The 22,199-nt window shown below is 51.5% G+C and overlaps 1 protein-coding gene across 1 annotated transcript in view; it reads right to left on the reverse strand.

Annotated features, from left to right (window-relative positions):
- polr3c (polymerase (RNA) III (DNA directed) polypeptide C) overlaps window positions 1-22,199 on the reverse strand; it is a 29,844-nt gene that overhangs the window by 4,029 nt on the left and 3,616 nt on the right. The window contains exons 4-12 of the mRNA XM_078534081.1: window positions 20,250-20,435; window positions 19,205-19,287; window positions 14,807-14,911; window positions 8,590-8,682; window positions 7,602-7,682; window positions 6,153-6,204; window positions 5,199-5,259; window positions 915-1,065; window positions 442-543 (exon numbers count right to left, since the gene is read on the reverse strand). Coding sequence (XP_078390207.1) covers window positions 442-543; window positions 915-1,065; window positions 5,199-5,259; window positions 6,153-6,204; window positions 7,602-7,682; window positions 8,590-8,682; window positions 14,807-14,911; window positions 19,205-19,287; window positions 20,250-20,435 — 914 coding nt within the window. The remainder of the gene's footprint in view (window positions 1-441; window positions 544-914; window positions 1,066-5,198; window positions 5,260-6,152; window positions 6,205-7,601; window positions 7,683-8,589; window positions 8,683-14,806; window positions 14,912-19,204; window positions 19,288-20,249; window positions 20,436-22,199) is intronic.

Genomic DNA, 22,199 nt, shown 5'->3' on the forward strand with positions numbered 1-22,199 from the left:
GTTTATATATAGAATAACAGATACCCGGGAGTGAGTTACAGACTGGAATCTAATCGAGGGGTTCGGGGGGGTTTATATATAGAATAACAGATACCCGGGAGTGAGTTACAGACTGGAATCTAATCGACGGGTTCGGGGTGGTTTATATATAGAATAACAGATACCCGGGAGTGAGTTACAGACTGGAATCTAATCGAGGGGTTCGGAGGGGTTTATATATAGAATAACAGATACCCGGGAGTGAGTTACAGACTGGAATCTAATCGAGGGGCTCGGGGGGGTTTATATATAGAATAACAGATACCCGGGAGTGAGTTACAGACTGGAATCTAATCGAGGGGTTCGGGGGGGGTTTATATATAGAATAACAGATACCCGGGAGTGAATTACAGGCTGAAATTTAATTGTGAGGTACAGGTTATATTTTGTTGCTATGGTTACCTTGTAACACCGTTGTAGAATCATGCGTGCTGTCGGCAGTAAGTTGACTGTGTAGAGATAGAACGTTCTGGAGGGAGCGTGATCAGGAGTTTTGGGAATTTCCTGGAAAGGGTAAAAGATGGAAAGTAATCTGTTAGTTCCTGAGCTGTGCACGACGGAACCAGACAGAGATCCAGCCCTCAGTCCAAGACCAGTTGAGAGAGAGAGAGAGAGAGAGAGAGAGAGAGAGATGGAGGGGGAGGGAGGGGGAGAGACAGAGAAGGGGAGAGAGAGAGAGGAGGATGGGGGTGGGTGGAAAGAAGGGGTAGAAATGGGTAGGGAGAGTGAGGGGAAGGGGGTGAGAGAAGATGGGAGGGAGAGGGGTAGGGTGGGGTGGGGAAGGAGAAGGCAAGGGGATGGGAGAGAGAATGAGGGGGGGAGAGGAGTAGGAGAGGCTAGGGAGGGAGGGAGAGATGCTGAGGAGGATTATGTACCTGTAGGGAGATGTAGTTCTCTGACAGCATTCGGTACATCATCTCTTTGGCCTCTTTGGCAGGAATCATAGCAAAATCCTCAACTTGTTTCTGCTCCAAGTGTCGTTTGCGGAGCAGAAGTCGGAAAATCCGAGCTGATCGTGATCCGAACCTGCGAGGAAAGCGCAGTGAGGGAAGCTGCAGTCAATCTGTAATATTCAATCTCATTAAACAACTGCCTTCACATGGTCATTGCACTCAAACCAGGGCTTTGGTCGATTAACCTTAGCAAATGGTCGCATTGAATGCGACTTTAGCGGAGTGTTATAATTTGGTGAGCTGAGGGAGTTCACTGAGGAGGGGAGGGAGGAATCCCCGTTGTTTTTTCACCTGCAGGGATTGGTTCTTGCTCTACTACAGGGAAGAAGCCAGTTGTTTGGTAAGTATCTGGTATGGATCAGTCTATTCTATTGCTAGGGTTCAAAATACTACAGGTACTTTGGTTAGATTTGTAAAATACATAAAAGAAAATAAATAATGAATAAAATAATGAAGTAATGAATTAAAGCACAACGATGGCAGGAGAGGTGGTGTGTCACAGCTGCAGCATGTGGAAGTTCCTGGATGCCAGTGTGATCCAGGACAAACTCGTCTGCAGTAAGTACCTTCGCCCTGAGGAGTTTCAGCTCCCAGGCATTGAACTGGAGGCTGAGCTGCAGACACTGGGAGGGGGAAGGTTACCTGGACGCTTTGTACCAGGAGGCAGTCACACCCCTTGGGACAGGGCCTTCTGATTGGAGTGTTGCCAGGGAAAGGAGGCTGTGACTGTGTGAGGTAGGTAAGGGGACCCTGAGGCCTGGGTTGGGCAGGAGTGTCAGCTTCTGCAGCTGTCCAACAGGGGAGGTTCTTTCAGCTTGTTTGGATGAGAGTGGGGGCTGCAGGTTGGATAAACTGACTGACCATGGCACTGCATTCAAGTGGGGGGAGCACAAAGTAATGTAGTGGTAGCAGGGGACAGTATAGCGAAGGGGACTGGCACTTCTCTGTAGCAAAGAGCGAGGGTCCAGAAGGCTGTTTTGTCCGCCCAGTGCCAGGGTTTGGGACATCTGCTCAGGGCTGGAGAGGAACTTGCAGTGGGAGGGGGAGGATCCAGTTGTTCTGGTCCATGTTGGTACCAACGACATAGGCAGGACAAGGAAGGAGGTTCTGCATAGGCAGTATGAGAAGCTAGGCACCAAATTAAGAAGCCGAACCTCAAAGGTAATAATCTCTGGATTATTACCTGAGCCACACGCAAACTGGCATAGGACAAATAGAGAAATAAATGCGTGGCTCAGAGACTGGTGTGGGAGGCGTGGGTTCCAGTTTGGGGCCACTGGCACCAGAATTGGGAAAAATAGGAGCTATACTGTTGGGACGGTCTACACCTGAACTGTGCCTGGACTGATATTCTAGCGGGCCACATAACTAGGGAAGTGGAGAGGGCTTTAAACTAAGTAGTGGGCGCAAGGAATCAAATTTGGAAAGGTGTGGTAAATCAGAGTAAAGACAAGGCAAGAGAGAAAGGTATTAATTTGGGAAATGATAAAACAGCAGGTAAGGCCAGACACTACAAAAATAGTAAAAGGACAAAAGTAAAGGCTCTGTATCTAAATACACATAGCATTTGAAACAAAACAGATGAACTGATAGCGCACATAGAAATAAACAAATATGATCTCATAGCCATTACAGAGACATGGCTGCAGGGTGATATAGATTGGGATCTGAATGTTGAAGGGTATGTGACATTTAGGAAGGACAGGAAGCTAGGAAAAGGTAGAGGAGTGGCTCTGTTAATTCATGATGGTATTAGTGCATTAAAGAGGAAAGTTCAGGAAACCAGATTTAGAAGCAGTTTGGGCTGAGATGAGAAACAACAAAGGCAAAAAGTCACTTGTGGGGGTGGTGTAGCAGATTTTTAAGGGGATATTTCAGAATACACAGAATTGATAAATTCCAATAAGAAAACTTCCAAGGGAGAACCACCATCCGCGGTTAATAAAACACTTAAAGAAAAAGCATATAATTGCGCAAAGATGGGCGGCAGGTCAGAAGACTGGACAGAATATAAAGAACAGCAAAGAATGACTAAAAGATCAATGTGGAGGGAAAAATTAGAGTAGGAGAGAAAGCTAGCTATAAATAAAAAGACTGATAGTAAGACTTTCTATAGATATTCAAATAAGAAAAGAGTTAACAAAGTGGGCATTGGTCCTATAGAAAGTGAGTCTGGGGAATTAATGATGGAAAATATGGGAGATGGCAGATGAATTGAACAGGTATTTTGCATTGGTCTTCACTATGGAGGATACGAGTAACATCCCAGGATTAGCTGTAAATCAGGAAATGGAAGGGAAGGTGAATTCAGGAAAATTACAATCACCAGGGAAGTGGCATTGAGAAAATTGTTGGGGCTGTGGGCTGACAAGTTCCTGGGTCCTGATGGACTTCATCCTAGTGTCTTGAGAAAAGTGGCTCGTGAAGTGATTGATGTGTTCGTTTTAATTTTCCAAAATTCCCTAGATTCGGGGAAGGATACATTAGGTTGGAAAATAGCAAATATAACTCCTTTATTCAAAAAGGGAGGGAGACAGAAAGCGGGAAACTACAGGCCAGTTAGTTTAACATCTGTCATAAGGAAAATGTTAGAAGCTATTATTACAGGTGATATAGCAGGATACTTAAAAACGCTTAAGACAATCAGGCAGAGTCAACATGGTTTTGTGAAAGGGAAATCATGTTTAACCGGAGTTCTTTAAAGGAGTCACATGTGCTGTGGATAAAGGGGAACCGGTGGATGTACTGTACTTAGATTTCCAAAAGGCATTTGATAAGATGCCACATCAAAGATTATTGCGGAAAATAAAAGCTCATGGTGTAGGGGCTAACATATTGGCATGGATAAAAGATTGGCTAGCTAACAGGAAACAGAGGGTAGCCATAAATGTGTCTTTTTCTGGTTGACAGGATGTATTGAGTGATGTGCCTCAGGGATCAGTGCTGGGGTCTCAACTTTTTATAATTTATATGACTGACTTGAAGGAGCCAAAGGTGTGATTGCTAAATTTGCTGATGACACAAGGATAGGTAGGAAAGTAAATTGTGAGGAGGAGGTAAGGAGGCTACAACGTGACATTGATAGATTATCTGAGTGGGCAAAGTCCTGGTAAATGGGAGTATAATGTGGGCAAATGTGAAATTGTCCATTTTGGCAGGAAGAATTTAAAAAAATTATCCAAATGGTGAGAGATTGCAGAGCTCTGAGATTCAGAGGGATCTGGGTGTCCTAGTGCATGAATCACAATAGACTAGTATGCAGGTACAGCAGGTCATTATGAAAGCTAATAGAATGTTATTTATTGTGAGGGGAATTGAATACAAAAGTAGGGAGGTTATGCTTCAGTTATACAGAGCACTAGTGAGACCACATCTGGAGTAATGTACAGTACTGGTCACCTTATTTAAGGAAAGATGCAAATGCATTAGAAGCAGTTCAGAGAAGGTTTACCAGACTAATACCTGGAATGGGCAGGTTGACTTATGAGGAAAGGTTGGACAGGCTAGGCTTGTTTCCACTGGAGTTTAGAAGAGTAAGAGGTGACTTGATTGAAACCTTTAAGGTCCTGAGGGGTCTTGACAGGGTGGATGTGGAGAGGATGTTTCCTCTTGTGGGAGAATCTAGAATCGAGAACTAGGGGGGGTCATGGTTTAAAAATAAGGGGTCCCTCATTTATGACAGAGATGATGAGAAATGTTTTCTCTCAGTGAGTCTTTGGAACTCTCTCCCTCAAAAGGCAGTGGAAACAGAATCTTTAAATATTTTTAAGGCAGAGCTAGATAGATTCCTAATTCACTAGGGGGTGAAAGGTTATCAGCGGTAGACCACAATCAGATCAGCCATGATCTTATTGAATTGTGGAACAGGCTTGAAGAGTTGAGTGGCCTACTCCTGCTCCTAATTCATAGGTTTGAATGGGGCTGTAGCAATAATATAGCTCATTGCTCAGTGAAAGCAGAGGAGGAAGATCCTACGGTCCCTCCCCGGCCTGTGATGTGAGCTGATCTTACCCAGCGTGGTACTGAGCAGGAAGATCCCACAGTACCTCCCTGGCCTGGTCCCTGCACCCTGGGATGACAGAGGGGGATAAATCAGACAGGTTTCCACTGCACATTGTAAAAGATAACAGACAGGTCAGGAAACTCTGTTTACGACAATAGCACAGATGTGATGGGCTGAATGGCCTCTGTCACAAACCGACTTACCTTTCCTGTACAACGGACTCCACTGTTGCCCGTGCAAGTGACGCGAGAGCACGATGGAGATCAGTGCTGCATTAAGGAATCTACACACTAAATACAGCAAAGGCTGTCGGTAAATCTTAGAAAAATCTGTATTGTGCTGTCTGTCAGTTCCCTCTCAGCGGGGTATCTGCACACTGACTGGTGTCCCTCAGTCCCTCTCTCTCAGGGGGGTATCTGTACACTGACTGGTGTCTCTCAGTCCCTCTCTCTCTCAGGGAGATATCTGTACACTGACTGGTGTCTCTCAGTTCCCTCTCAGGGGGGTATCTGTACACTGGCTGGTGTCTCTCAGTCCCCCCTCTCTCAGGGAGATATCTGTACACTGACTGGTGTCTCCCAGTCCCCTCTCTCTCTCAGGGGGGTATCTGCACACTGACTGGTGTCTCCCAGTCCCCTCTCTCTCTCAGGGAGATATCTGTACACTGACTGGTGTCTCTCAGTCAGGGAGATATCTGTACACTGACTGGTGTCTCTCAGTTCCCTCTCAGGGGGATATCTGTACGCTGACTGGTGTCTCTCAGTCTCTCTCTCTCTCAGGGAGCTACCTGTACACTGACTGGTGTCTCTCAGTCCCCTCTCTCTCTCAGGGAGATATCTGTACACTGACTGGTGTCTCTCAGTCCCCTCTCTCTCTCAGGGAGATATCTGTACATTGACTGGTGTCTCTCTCAGGGAGATAATTTACACTGATTGATGTCTCTCTCTATCTTAGAAAATATTTGTACATCTTTAGAAGTATTTTGTGTGAAAGCAGGGAATCTGGAATCTTCCAACTGCTTGTGATGTGTAACAAGTGTAACATGCTTGAAGATTTTGGACTATTAATTGGAGGAAGATGAGGTGGTAGCTGGAGAACTCAGAGAGCTCTTTTTGAACAGAGGGGGCTGTGTCCACAGACATCGCTAAAAAGGATACTGATTACAAACATCCCACCTCCACTATCGCCAGATTTACCAACAAACTCCATCTGAAAGAAGAACAAAATCCTTTTATGAGAGCCATTCTAAAAAACTTTGACAGAAACTCCAATACCAACACAGGCAGTATGCATGAATAAGTCCTCCCGGTGGCCCATGTGTAAATACACCTCCTCCACACCAGCTCAGTGTGTAAATATACCTCCCCCACCCGGGTCAGTGTGTAAATACACCTCCCCCACCCCGGGTCAGTGTGTAAATACACCTCCCCCACCCCGGGTCAGTGTGTAAATACACCTCCCATTCCCGGGTCAGTGTGTAAATACACCTCCCCCGCCTCGGGTCAGTGTGTAAATATACCTCCCCCACACCAGCTCAGTGTGTAAATACACCTCCCCCGCCCCGGGTCAGTGTGTAAATAAACCTCCCCCACCCCGGGTCAGTGTGTAAATACACCTCCCCCACCCCGGGTCAGTGTGTAAATACACCCCCCCACCCCAGGTCAGTGTGTAAATACACCTCCCCCCACCCCGGGTCAGTGTGTAAATACACCCCCCCACCCCGGGTCAGTGTGTAAATACACCTCCCCGACCCCGGCTCAGTGTGTAAATACACCTCCCTCACCCTGGGTCAGTGTGTAAATACACCCCCCCACCCCGGGTCAGTGTGTAAATACACCCCCCCACCCCGGGTCAGTGTGTAAATACACCTCCTCCACCCCGGGTCAGTGTGTAAATACACCTCCCCCCACCCCGGGTCAGTGTGTAAATACACCTCCCCCGCCCCGGCTCAGTGTGTAAATACACCTCCCCCGCCCCGGCTCAGTGTGTAAATACACCTCCCCCGCCCCGGCTCAGTGTGTAAATACACCTCCCCCGCCCCGGCTCAGTGTGTAAATACACCTCCCCCGCCCCGGCTCAGTGTGTAAATACACCTCCCCCGCCCCGGCTCAGTGTGTAAATACACCTCCCCTCACCCCGGGTCAGTGTGTAAATACACCCCCCCACCCCGGGTCAGTGTGTAAATACACCCCCCCACCCCGGGTCAGTGTGTAAATACACCTCCCCCCACCCCGGGTCAGTGTGTAAATACACCTCCCCACCCCGGCTCAGTGTGTAAATACACCTCCCCCACCCCGGCTCAGTGTGTAAATACACCCCTGATTATCAGCACAAACTCACATGAGCATTCGGGCAATGTGTTTAACCTAATCCACTAGGGCAATGGGCCCTCTGCATCCCCAGGTACAGATGTAAGGGCAGACGAACATGTTAGTGGGGGGCTCTGAATGAGATGGGATGAGGTGGGTTGGTAATTCAGGCCTGTAACAGCAGAGACTGACTGACCTGCTGAGTGTTTTAGTAGACATTCTGCTATTTTCTGGTTTACACAGGCTGAGCTGTGACACATGTGGACAAGGAAAAAGGCAAATATGTAGAATACCCACCGGATCATCACTCAGGAGAGTGAGGTATTGGTCCAGCACTTGTTTGGAGAGATTGTATCCAGCAGGAATAGCTCGGAAAATCTAGTGGGAAGAAGATTAAGACAAATGAAATATTCAGAAGAAAGCCAGAACTTACCCTATGTCCAACTTACCCTGGGAATGTTTGACAGGGTCTGTATAGAGGGAGCTTTACTCTGTATCTAACCCCGTGCTTTACCTGTCCTGGAAGTGTTTGATGGGGACAGTGTAGAGGGAGCTTTACTCTGTATCTAACCCCGTGCTTTACCTGTCCTGGAAGTGTTTGATGAGGACAGTGTAGAGGGAGCTTTACTCTGTATCTAACCCCGTGCTGTACCTGTCCTGGAAGTGTTTGATGAGGACAGTGTAGAGGGAGCTTTACTCTGTATCTAACCCCGTGCTGTACCTGCCCTGGGAGTGTTTGATGGGGACAGTGTAGAGGGAGCTTTACTCTGTATCTAACCCCGTGCTGTACCTGTCCTGGGAGTGTTTGATGGGGACAGTGTAGAGGGAGCTTTACTCTGTATCTAACCCAGTGCTGTACCTGTCCTGTGAGTGTTTGATGGGGACGGTGTAGAGGGAGATTTACTCTGTATCTAACCCCGTGCTGTACCTGTCCTGTGAGTGTTTGATGGGGACGGTGTAGAGGGAGATTTACTCTGTATCTAACCCCATGCTGTACCTGTCCTGGGAGTGTTTGATGGGGACAGTGTAGAGGGAGATTTACTCTGTATCTAACACCGTGCTGTACCTGTCCTGGGAGTGTTTGATGGGGACAGTGTAATGGGACTGAGTGTGTCCAAATCTGCCCGCACCATCTGACCCAGTTTCAGTTCACAGGATACCAAGCAGCACATTGGCTGCTCTGTGTAGCCTAGTCCCAATTTGAAGCCGAATGCTATGACAGAACGGTGTCCGAGTGCTGACTGACTGCTCCCCATGTTCACCAGTGTTGAGTTATGTTTCTCACCTCATTGGATGAAAGTGGCTGTGTGTGGGAGGAGCTGGAGGACGTGGTGACCTCACTCATTCTCAGCATGGTCCGTACAATCTCACTGCTGGTCTGTGTGGAGCAGAAACGGAAGAGCAATCAGTTCACGTTGCTCATTCCCCCATCGGATAGAGCTTTCCAACAGGAACATTTTTAGTCATAACACCCCTGCAGTCAAATATCCCAACAATACTGAGTCTGAAGGATGGTCAGCCTGTGGAACCCACACGCCAACAGGAAGCAGCAGCGTCTGGATGGCGAGGCACAGAGTGTGGGGGAACTTTTACCCTGCCTGAGCCGCTCCAGTATTTAAACACAGGCACCTACCAGGTAAGGCATGGGAACAGCTGATCTGTCAAGCCTGTCTTGAGCCATGTAGTAACTTCAGGAATCCCTGCCTGCCTCCCAAAGGCTATGAAGCAAGAGTTGGAAAAAGCAAGCTCCAGTTCTCGATAGTTTGTACACTGTGAGATAAGGAAGTCTCCCAGTTCCCTCTGGAACTCAAACATCGAATCCACATTCAACCAAGAACGAGTGCCAAAGGCAAACCAGGGTGAGCCCGTCACCGTCAAACCGCACTGAACCCGGCACCGTCAAACCGCACTGAACCCGTCACCGTCAAACCGCACTGAACCCGGCACCGTCAAACCGCACTGAACCCGGCACCGTCAAACCGCACTGAACCCGGCACCGTCAAACCGCACTGAACCCGGCACCGTCAAACCGCACTGAACCCGGCACCGTCAAACCGCACTGAACCCGGCACCGTCAAACCGCACTGAACCCGGCACCGTCAAACCGCACTGAACCCGGCACCGTCAAACCGCACTGAACCCGGCACCGTCAAACCGCAGGGAACCCGGCACCGTCAAACCGCAGGGAACCCGGCACCGTCAAACCGCAGGGAACCCGGCACCGTCAAACCGCACCGAACCCGGCACCGTCAAACCGCACCGAACGCGGCACCGTCAAACCGCACCGAACGCGGCACCGTCAAACCGCACCGAACCCGGCACCGTCAAACCGCAGGGAACCCGGCACCGTCAAACCGCACTGAACTCGGCACCGTCAAACCGCAGGGAACACCGTCAAACCGCACCGAACGCGGCACCGTCAAACCGCAGGGAACCCGGCACCGTCAAACCGCAGGGAACCCGGCACCGTCAAACCGCAGGGAACCCGGCACCGTCAAACCGCACTGAACCCGGCACCGTCAAACCGCACTGAACCCGGCACCGTCAAACCGCACTGAACCCGGCACCGTCAAACCGCACTGAACCCGGCACCGTCAAACCGCACTGAACCCGGCACCGTCAAACCGCACTGAACCCGGCACCGTCAAACCGCACTGAACCCGGCACCGTCAAACCGCAGGGAACCCGGCACCGTCAAACCGCAGGGAACCCGGCACCGTCAAACCGCACTGAACCCGGCACCGACAAACCGCACTGAACCCGGCACCGTCAAACCGCACTGAACCCGGCACCGTCAAACCGCACTGAACCCGGCACCGTCAAACCGCACTGAACCCGGCACCGTCAAACCGCAGGGAACCCGGCACCGTCAAACCGCAGGGAACCCGGCACCGTCAAACCGCACTGAACCCGGCACCGTCAAACCGCACTGAACCCGGCACCGTCAAACCGCACTGAACCCGGCACCGTCAAACCGCACTGAACCCGGCACCGTCAAACCGCACTGAACCCGGCACCGTCAAACCGCACGGAACCCGGCACCGTCAAACCGCAGGGAACCCGGCACCGTCAAACCGCACTGAACCCGGCACCGTCAAACCGCACTGAACCCAGCACCGTCAAACCGCACCGAACCCGGCACCGTCAAACCGCAGGGAACCCGGCACCGTCAAACCGCAGGGAACCCGGCACCGTCAAACCGCAGGGAACCCGGCACCGTCAAACCGCACTGAACCCGGCACCGTCAAACCGCACTGAACCCGGCACCGTCAAACCGCAGGGAACCCGGCACCGTCAAACCGCACTGAACCCGGCACCGTCAAACCGCACTGAACCCGGCACCGTCAAACCGCAGGGAACCCGGCACCGTCAAACCGCAGGGAACCCGGCACACCAGATATCAGGGATGGTGGGTGTGACTGGGGTGCAGGCGTACTGTCGGCCCTATTGCGATACAGGTTCTTTTACCTAAGTATATGACAACAAAGTATTTTTTTTATTCATTCACCGGTTGTGGGCTTTGCTGGCTGGCCCAGCATTTATTGCCCATCCCAAGTTGCCCTGGAGAAGGTGGTGGTGAGCTCCCTTCTTGAACCGCTGCAGTCCATGTGGTATAGGTACACCCACCGTGCTGTTAGGAAGAGAGTTCCAGGATTTTGACCCAGTGACAGTGAAGGAACGGCCGATATATTTCCAAGTCAGGAAGGTGAGTGACTTGGAGGGGAACTTCCAGGTGGTGGTGTTCCCATGTGTCTGCTGCCCTTGTCCTTCTAGATGGTAGTGGTTGTGGGTTTGGAAGGTGGTGTCTAAGGAGCCTTGGTGAGTTTCTGCAGTGCATCTTGTAGATGGTACACACACTGCTGCTACTGTGCGTTGGTGGTGGAGGGAGTGAATGTTTGTGGTTGGGGTGCCGATCGAGCGGGGCTGCTTTTTCCTGGATGGTGTCCAGTTTCTTGAGTGTTGTGGGAGCTGCACTCATCCAGGCAAGTGGGGAGTATTCCATCACACTCCTGACTTGTGCCTTGTCGATGGTGGACAGGCTTTGGGGAGTCAGGAGGTGAGTTACTCATCGCAGGATTCCTAGCCTCTGACCTGCTCTTGTAGCCACAGTATTTATATGGCTAGTCCAGTTCAGTTTCTGGTCAATGGTAACACCCAAGGATGTTGATAGTGGGGGATTCAATGATGGTAATGCCATTGAACATCAAGGGGTGATGGTTAGATTCTCTCTTGTTGGAGATGGTCATTGCCTGGCACTTGTGTGGTGCGAATATTACTTGCCACTTGTCAGCCCAATCCTGGATATTGTCCAGGTCTTGCTGCATTTGGACATGGACTGCTCCAGTGTCTGAGGAATCGCGAATGGTGCTGAACGTTGTGCAATCATCAGCGAACATCCCCACTTCTGACCTTATGATGGAAGGAAGGTCATTGATGAAGCAGCTGAAGACGGTTGGGCTGAGGACACTACCCTGAGGAACTCCTGCAGTGATGTCCTGGAGCTGAGATGACTGACCCCCAACAACCACAACCATCTTCCTTTGTGCTAGGAATGACTCCAACCAGCAGAGAGTTTTCCCCCTGATTCCCATTGACTCCAGTTTTGCTAGGGCTCCTTGATGCCACACTCGACCAAATGCGGCCTTGATGTCGAGGGCAGTCACTCTCACCTCACCTCGGGAGTTCAGCCATTTTGTCCATGTTTGAACCAAGGCTGTAATGAGGTCAGGAGCTGAGTGGCCCTGGTGGAACCCAAATTGGGCGTCAGTGAGCAGGTTATTGCTAAGCAAGTGCCGCTTCATAGCACTGTTGATGACTCCTTCCATTGCTTTCCTGATGATCAAGAGTAGACTGACGGGGTGGTAATTGGCCAGACTGGATTTGTCCTGCTTTTTGTGTACAGGACATACCTGGGCAATTTTCCACATAGCCGGGTAGATGCCAGTGTTGTAGCTGTACTGGAACAGCTTGGCTAGGGGCACGGCAAGTTCTGGAGCACAATTCTTCAGCACTATTGCCAGAATATCGTCAGGGCCCATAGCCTTTGCAGTATCCAGTGCCTTCAGCCATTTCTTGATATCACATGGAGTGAATTGAATTGGCTGAAGACTGGCATCTGTGATGCTGGGGGCCTCTGGAGGAGGCCGAAGTGGGTCATCCACTCAGCACTTTTGGCTGAAGATTGTAGCAAATGCTTCAGCCTTATCTTTTGCCCTGATGTGCTGGGCTCCTCCATCATTGAGGATGGGGATATTTGTGGAGCCTCCTCCCTCAATGAGTTGTTTAATTGTCCAGCACCATTCACGACTGGATGGTAGGACTGCAGAGCTTAGATCTGATCCGTTGGTTGTGGGATCGCTTAGTCCTGTCTATCACCTGCTGCTTATGCTGTTTGGCACGCAAGTAGTCCTGTGTTATAGCTTCACCAGGTTGACACCTCACTTTTAGGTGTGCCTGGTGCTGCTTCTGGCATGCCCTCCTGCACTCTTCAATGAACCAGGGTTGATCCCCTGGCCTGATGATAATGTTGGAGTGGGGCATATGCCGGGCCATGAGGTTACAGATTGTGTTCAAGTACAATTCTGCTGCAGCTGATGGCCCACAGCGCCTCATGGATGCCAGTCTTGAGTTGCTAGATCTGTTCGAAATCTATCCCATTTAGCACAGTGGCACAACAACACAATGGAGAGTATCCTCAATGTGAAGGTGGGATTTCGTCACCACAATAACTGTGCAGTGGTCGCTCCTACCGATACTGTCATGGACAGATGCATCTGCGGCAGGCAGGTTGGTGAGGATGAGGTCCCTTTTGTTGGTTCCCTCACCACCTACCGCAGACCCAGTCAAGCAGCTATGTCCTTTAGGACTCGGCCAGCTCGGTCAGTAGTGGTGCTACCAAGCAGCTCTTGGTGATGGACATTGAAGTCCCCCACCCAGAGTACATTCTGTGCCCTTGCCACCCTCAGTGCTCCCTCCAAGTGGTGTTCAACATGGAGGAGCACTGATTCATCAGCTGAGGGAGGGTGGTACATGGTAATCAGCAGGAGTTTCCTTGCCCATGTTTGACCTGATGCCATGAGACTTCATGGGGTCCGGAGCCGATGTTGAGGACTCCCAGGGAAACTCTCTCCCGACTGTATACCGCTGTGCTGCCACCTCTGCTGGGTCTGTCCTGCCGGTGGGACAGGACATACCCAGGGATGGTGATGGTGGAGTCTAGAACATTATCTGCAAGATATGATTCTGTGAGGATGACTATGTCAGGCTGTTGCTCGACTAGTCAGTGAGACAACTCTCCCAATTTTAGGACATGCCTCCAGATGTTAGTAAGGAGGACTTTGCAGGGTCGTATCCAGTACCTAGATGAATGCCGGGTGGTCCATCCAGTTTCATTCCTTTTTTGTGACTTTGTAGCGGTTTGTTACAACTGAGTGGCTTGCTAGGCTATTTCTGAGGGTATTTAAGAGTCAACCACGTTGCTGTGGGTCTGGAGTCACATGTAGACCAGACCAGGTAAGGATGGCAGATTTCCTTCCCTAAAGGACATTAATGAACCAGATGGGTTTTTAACAACAATCGACAATGGTTTCATGGTCATCATTAGGCTTCTAATTCCAGATCTTTATTGAATTCAATTCAGATTCGAGTTCTCAGAGCATTAACCTGGGCCTCTGGATTACTAGTCCAGCGACAATACCGCCATACCATCGCGTTCAACATTAGCTCAAAGTGGTCAGTTTTATGAAGAGTCTTGAAGGAGGAGAGGGAGGCAGAGAGTTTAGGGAGAGAATTCCAGAGCTTAGGGCCCAGGCTGCTGAAGGCATGGCTGCCAATGGTGGAGCGATGATCATTGGGAATGCACAAGAGGTCAGAACGAGAGGAGCACCGCGACCTCGGAGGGTTTTGGAGCTTGAGAAGATAACAGAGATGGGCCGAGCTGAGGCCATGGAGAGCTTTGAAAATAAGGATGAGAATTTTAAAATCAAAATGTTGCTTGACCGGGAGCCAGTATAGGTCAGTGAGCACAGCAGTGATAGGGGAATGCGACGTGGCGCCAGTTAAGACACTGGCTGCGGAGCTTTGGATGACATCAACTTATGCAGGGTAAAATGTGGGAGGCCAGCCAGGAGTGTGTTGGAATAGTCAAGTCTAATAAATCTTTCTCTGGGGCATCAGCAACAGCCACCATCGCAAGTGACCAAAAGTGCACTGGAGCGGAGACTGAAGCCTGCCCTTGTGCATTGACTTCAGTCTGCGTTCATCTGGCAGCACATCCTGACTCTCTCTTTACGTCTGCTGCAGTCTGGCAGCACTGGCTGTGACTCGTCAGAGGTCCCTGTGCTATAACACCCAGGTCCTTCTCCCATACAAACCCGTCCCAAGCCTGCACTGGCCTTGCCACACACACACAACATGATATTTAAAGTAACATCGCCCAAGGGAGGAGGGAGGCAGACACAGAGGGGAAGTCCCTGAGCTTTAAGCTAATTGGCCTCAGATACCTGGTCCATTTTGCTTCCAACTGCAGCCACAATAACCTGGTCCCTGAAGTGCTGGTGAAAGCGCTCAAAATTCACCTGCCAGTAAATACCATCGTCAGGAGGAAGCTGTGATAAACAAAAATAAAACAGAACTGTTACAGCACAGAAGGAGGCCATTCAGCCCATCGTATCTGCACCAGCTCACTGAATGAGTAATTCCCTTAGTGCCATTCCCACTTTCTCCCTGTAACCCTGCACATTCCCAGATAACACTCTAATTCCCTTTTGAATGCTTCGATTGACCCTGTCTCCCCCACACTCTCAGGCAGTGCATTCCAGACTCTAACCACTCGATTGACCCTGTCTCCACCACACTCTCAGACAGTGCATTCCAGATCCTAACTACTCGATTGACCCTGTCTCCACCACACTCTCAGACAGTGCATTCCAGACCCTAACCACTCGATTGACCCTGTCTCCACCACACTCTCAGGCAGTGCATTCCAGATCCTAACCACTCGATTGACCCTGTCTCCACCACACTCTCAGGCAGTGCATTCCAGATCCTAACCACTCGATTGACCCTGTCTCCACCACACTCTCAGTGCATTCCAGACCCTAACCACTCGATTGACCCTGTCTCCACCACACTCTCAGACAGTGCATTCCAGACCCTAACCACTCGATTGACCCTGTCTCCACCACACTCTCAGACAGTGCATTCCAGACCCTAACCACTCGATTGACCCTGTCTCCACCACACTCTCAGACAGTGCATTCCAGATCCTAACCACTCGATTGACCCTGTCTCCACCACACTCTCAGTGCATTCCAGACCCTAACCACTCGATTGACCCTGTCTCCACCGCATTCTCAGACAGTGTATTCCAGACCCTAACCACTCGATTGACCCTGTCTCCCCTACACTCTCAGGCAGTGCATTCCAGACCCTAACCACTCGATTGACCCTGTCTCCACCACACTCTCAGACAGTGCATTCCAGACTCTAACCACTCGATTGACCCTGTCTCCACCACACTCTCAGACAGTGCATTCCAGATCCTAACCACTCGATTGACCCTGTCTCCACCACACTCTCAGACAGTGCATTCCAGACCCTAACCACTCGATTGACCCTGTCTCCACCACACTCTCAGGCAGTGCATTCCAGACCCTAACCACTCGATTGACCGTGTCTCCATCACACTCTCAGACAGTGTATTCCAGACCCTAACCACTCGATTGACCCTGTCTCCACCACACTCTCAGGCAGTGCATTCCAGATCCTAACCACTCGATTGACCCTGTCTCCACCACACTCTCAGGCAGTGCATTCCAGATCCTAACCACTCGATTGACCCTGTCTCCACCACACTCTCAGTGCATTCCAGACCCTAACCACTCGATTGACCCTGTCTCCACCACACTCTCAGGCAGTGCATTCCAGACCCTAAGCACTCGATTGACCCTGTCTCCACCACACTCTCAGACAGTGCATTCCAGATCCTAACTACTCGATTGACCCTGTCTCCACCACACTTTCAGACAGTGCATTCCAGATCCTAACCACTCGATTGACCCTGTCTCCTCCACACTCTCAGACAGTGCATTCCAGACCCTAACCACTCGATTGACCCTGTCTCCACCACACTCTCAGACAGTGCATTCCAGATCCTAACCACTCGATTGACCCTGTCTCCACCACACTCTCAGACAGTGCATTCCAGACCCTAACCACTCGATTGACCCTGTCTCCACCACACTCTCAGACAGTGCATTCCAGATCCTAACTACTCGATTGACCCTGTCTCCACCACACTCTCAGACAGTGCATTCCAGATCCTAACCACTCGATTGACCCTGTCTCCACCACACTCTCAGTGCATTCCAGACCCTAACCACTCGATTGACCCTGTCTCCACCGCATTCTCAGACAGTGGATTCCAGACCCTAACCACTCGATTGACCCTGTCTCCCCTACACTCTCAGGCAGTGCATTCCAGACCCTAACCACTCGATTGACCCTGTCTCCATCACACTCTCAGACAGTGCATTCCAGACCCTAACCACTCGATTGACCCTGTCTCCACCACACTCTCAGACAGTGCATTCCAGACCCTAACCACTCGATTGACCCTGTCTCCATCACACTCTCAGACAGTGCATTCCAGACCCTAACCACTCGATTGACCCTGTCTCCACCACACTCTCAGACAGTGCATTCCAGATCCTAACCACTCGATTGACCCTGTCTCCACCACACTCTCGGACAGCGCATTCCAGATCCTAACCACTCGACTGACCCTGTCTCCACCACACTCTCAGACAGTGCATTCCAGATCCTAACCACTCGATTGACCCTGTCTCCACCACACTCACAGACAGCGCATTCCAGACCCTAACCACGCTCTGTGTGAACATGTTTTTTCCTCATATCACATTTGCTTCTTTAATCAATTAATTGAAATCTGTGTCTTCTTGTTCTCGATCCTTCTGCCCAAGGAATCAATTTCCCCCTATCTACTCTGTCCAGACCCCTCATGGTTTTGTACACCTCTATCAAATCCTCCTCTCAGCCTTCTCTTCTCCGAGGAAAACAGTCCTAACTTCTCCAATCTATCTTCATAACTGAAATCCCTCCTACCTGGAACCATTCTCGTGAATCTTTTCCACACTCTTTCCAATGCTTTCACATCCTTCCCAAAGTGCGGTGCCCAGAACTGTAAACAATACTCCAGCTGAGGCTGAACTAGTGCCCAATACATGTTCAACTTAACCTTCTTGCTCTTGCCTTCTGTGCCCCTAATAATGAAGCCTAGGAGACTGCATGCCACCTTCAATAACATATGCACATATGCACCCAGGTCTCGCTGCCCTTGGACCCCCCTTCAGAATCGTATCCTTTAGTTTATAAAAGCAAAATCCTGTGGATGCTGGAAATCGGAAATAAAAACAGAAAATGCTGGAAAGACTCAGCAGGTCTGGCAGCGCCTGTGGAGGGAGAAACAGAGTTAACATTTCGAGTCCGTGTGACCCTCCTTCAGAGCTGAAGTAGAAACGTGATGTGATGGAATTTATACTGGAGGTGGAGCAGGTGGAGCTGGAGAGAAGGTCAGGGATAGGTGGGGGCCAAGGAAAGACTGACAAAGATGTCGTGGACACAAGGCAGAGGGAGTGTTAATGGTAGCGGTAAAGGCTAAAGGAGGTGCTGATAGTGGCAGAAAGGTAAGAGCAGAATGTGTTACAGCAGAACAGGGGTCAGCGTCCTCTGAAAGCAAAACAAAAACAAGTGGCCCTGTGGGGGGAGGGGAGGTTGGGGGAAAAAGGATAAAATAACAAACAAATAAATAAAAGACTATTAAAAAATTAATTAAAATTGGATTAAAAAGGAGGTCGAGATGGAGGCGTGAGTTTCAGGGTCTGAATTTGTTGAACTCAAATGTTAATCCAGAAGGTTGTAAAATCCCTAATCGGAAGATTAGGGCGGAGGGGGTGGAGGGCAGAGGGCGGAGGGTGGAGGGCGGGGGTGGAGGGTGGAGGGCGGAGGTTGAGGGGCCGGATGGGGTGGAGGGTGTGGAGGGTGGGGGGGCGGACGGTGGAGGGGTGGAGGGGGCGGAGGGGTGGAGGGGCAGAGGGGTTGGAGGGTGGAGGGGACGGAGGGTGGAGAGAATGGAGGAGGACGGAGGGTGGAGGGGGTGGAGGAGGACGGAGGGGGAGGAGTGGAGGGCGGAGGGGACGGAGGGTGGAGGGGACGGATGGGGGGAGGGCGGAGGGGACGGAGGGTGGAGGGCGGAGGGGACGGAGGGTGGAGGGGACGGAGGGTGGAGGGTGGAGGGGGGCGGGGGGTGGGGGGACGGAGGGTGGAGGGGACGGAGAGTGGAGGGGACGGAGAGTGGAGGGGGTGGAGGGCGGAGGGGGTGGAGGGCGGAGGGGTTGGAGGGCGGAGGGCGTGGAGGGCGGAGGGGGTGGAGGAGGACGGAGGGGGGAGGGTGGAGGGCGGAGAGGGTCGAGGGCGGAGGGCGGAGGGGACGGAGGGTGGAGGGGGACGGAGGGTGGAGGGGGTGGAAGGCGGAGGGGTGGAGGGCACTGAGGGTGGAGGGGGTGGGTGCGGAGGGGACAGAGGGTGGAGGGGGACGGAGGGTGGAGGGCAGAGGGGACGGAGGGTGGAGGGGGTGGAGGAGGTGGAGGGCGGAGGTTGGAGGGGGCGGGGGGCGGAGGGGGTGTGGAGGGCGGAGGGTGGAGGGGGCGGAGGGTGGAGGGGGGCGGAGGGTGGAGGGGGCCATTTTGCAGAATGCCAAGTGGCTCTGGTCCTGACGCTGTGGCCAGTCCAAGTTGGGAAAGTAACCTGGGCCTTTGAGCAGGGGTGAAGTCCCCCATCCCAGAGCAGGTTACCCATGTCCAAACACACAGACAGCTCACCTCCTGATCCCCCTGATCCTGCTTTGATCGCTTTGATTTGGGTTCACAGCCATCCTCCGATGTGCGCCTGCGTTTGCCTTGACCTGAGTGAGGGAAACTGAACATCCATAAAAATAGAAGCACAGAAGCTGCCTGTAGCAGGGAGAGCGAATACAGAGCAAACTACAGCCGGGGAGTCCGGGAACATCATTACACAGAAGCTGCCTGTAGCTCGGAGAGCGAATACAGAGCAAACTACAGCCGGGGAGTCCGGGAGACTCATTACACAGAAGCTGCCTGTAGCAGAGAGAGTGAATACAGAGCAAACTACAGCCGGGGAGACCGGGAGCCTCATTACACAGAAGCTGCCTGTAGCTCGGAGAGCGAATACAGAGCAAACTACAGCCGGGGAGCCCGGGAGACTCATTACACAGAAGCTGCCTGTAGCTCGGAGAGCGAATACAGAGCAAACTACAGCCGGGGAGTCCGGGAGACTCATTACACAGAAGCTGCCTGTAGCAGGGAGAGTGAATACAGAGCAAACTACAGCCGGGGAGCCCGGGAGACTCATTACACAGAAGCTGCCTGTAGCAGGGAGAGTGAATACAGAGCAAACTACAGCCGGGGAGCCCGGGAGACTCATTACTCAGAAGCTGCCTGTAGCTCGGAGAGCGAATACAGAGCAAACTACAGCCGGGGAGCCCGGGAGCCTCATTACACAGAAGCTGCCTGTATCTCGGAGAGTGAATACAGAGCAAACTACAGCCGGGGAGCCCGGGAGCCTCATTACACAGAGTGACCAGGTACACAGTGACCGGGCTCAGAGAGCGCGGCGACCGGGCTCAGAGAGCGCGGCGACCGGGCTCAGAGAGCGCGGTGACCGGGCTCAGAGAGCGCAGTACTCTGGGGCAGTGAGGAAAACAGGGCTACCACTGGAAACTCTGCAAGGATGTTGAGTGAAGACAGGTTTGGCTCTGATGCACTCACATAAGGAGGAAAAACTTACTGGCTTCAGACAAAAAATGTAACCTTAATGAAAGCAGACAGCGTGCTTAGAACTGCTTACCGACAACGCTGAGATTGGGCACTGTGTACATCTCCTTCTCATCAGTGACCAGGGTGGGAGCAGGAGAAGGTCGTGGTCCTTCAGCATTCACAGAGTCTGAGACCATCCCACATTTCTGCAGAAAGTGCGTCTGTACCAAACGTATAAAGGTATTGGAGGTCTCACTGTATTCCCTGGTCTTACTGTCTGTGGGGAGAAACAGCCAAGAACCTGAGCAAACCGTATTCAACAGAACTGCCATGTAACAGACCGTCCTGTAATACCTCACTGACCCCTCTATACAGACCGTCCTGTAATACCTCACTGACCCCTCTATACAGACCGTCCTGTAATACCTCACTGACCCCTCTATACAGACCGTCCTGTAATACCTCACTGACCCCTCTATACAGACCGTCCTGTAATACCTCACTGACCCCTCTATACAGACCGTCCGGTAATACCTCACTGACCCCTCTATACAGACCGTCCTGTAATACCTCACTGACCCCTCTATACAGACCGTCCTGTAATACCTCACTGACCCCTCTATACAGACCGTCCTGTAATACCTCACTGACCCCTCTATACAGACCGTCCTGTAATATCTCACTGACCCCTCTATACAGACCGTCCTGTAATACCTCACTGACCCCTCTATACAGACCGTCCTGTAATACCTCACTGACCCCTCTATACAGACCGTCCTGTAATCACTGACCCCTCTATACAGACCGTGCTGTAATCACTGACCCCTCTATACAGACCGTCCTGTAATACCTCACTGACCCCTCTATACAGACTGTCCTGTAATCACTGACCCCTCTATACAGACCGTCCTGTAATCACTGACCCCTCTATACAGACTGTGCTGTAATCACTGACCCCTCTATACAGACCGTCCTGTAATACCTCACTGACCCCTCTATACAGACCGTGCTGTAATCACTGACCCCTCTATACAGACCGTCCTGTAATCACTGACCCCTCTATACAGACTGTCCTGTAATCACTGACCCCTCTATACAGACCATCCTGTAATCACTGACCCCTCTATACAGACCGTGCTGTAATCACTGACCCCTCTATACAGACCATCCTGTAATCACTGACCCCTCTATACAGACTGTGCTGTAATCACTGACCCCTCTATACAGACCGTCCTGTAATACCTCACTGACCCCTCTATACAGACTGTCCTGTAATCACTGACCCCTCTATACAGACCGTCCTGTAATCACTGACCCCTCTATACAGACCGTCCTGTAATCACTGACCCCTCTATACAGACCGTCCTGTAATACCTCACTGACCCCTCTATACAGACCGTCCTGTAATCACTGACCCCTCTAAACAGACCGTCCTGTAATACCTCACTGACCCCTCTATACAGACCGTCCTGTAATACCTCACTGACCCCTCTATACAGACCGTCCTGTAATACCTCACTGACCCCTCTATACAGACCGTCCTGTAATACCTCACTGACCCCTCTATACAGACTGTCCTGTAATCACTGACCCCTCTAAACAGACCGTCCTGTAATACCTCACTGACCCCTCTATACAGACCGTCCTGTAATACCTCACTGACCCCTCTACGCAGACTGTCCTGTAAGACCTCCCCCTCTCCATTCACACTCTCTCTCCCTCCCGCTCACCAGTCACACCCTATCACACCCTTCCTTCCCCTCCCCCCTCTCCCCTCCCCACTCCCTCCCTCCTCTCCCCTCCCCACTCCCTCCCTCCTCTCCCCTCCCCACTCCCTCCCTCCTCTCCCCCTCCATTCACACCCTCCCTCTCCCCCCTCTCTCCATTCACACCCTCTCTTTCTCCATTTATATTCACTCTCTCCCCTCTCTCCCTCCCTCTCTCCATTCACACCCTCTCTCCCTCCCTCTCTCCATTCACACCCTCTCTCCTCCTTCACACCATTCACACCCTCCCTCTCTCTATTCACACCCTCTCTCCT

This window comes from Cetorhinus maximus, chromosome 36, assembly GCF_964194155.1.
Source record: "Cetorhinus maximus chromosome 36, sCetMax3.hap1.1, whole genome shotgun sequence".
In the NCBI taxonomy this organism is placed as follows: domain Eukaryota; kingdom Metazoa; phylum Chordata; class Chondrichthyes; order Lamniformes; family Cetorhinidae; genus Cetorhinus; species Cetorhinus maximus.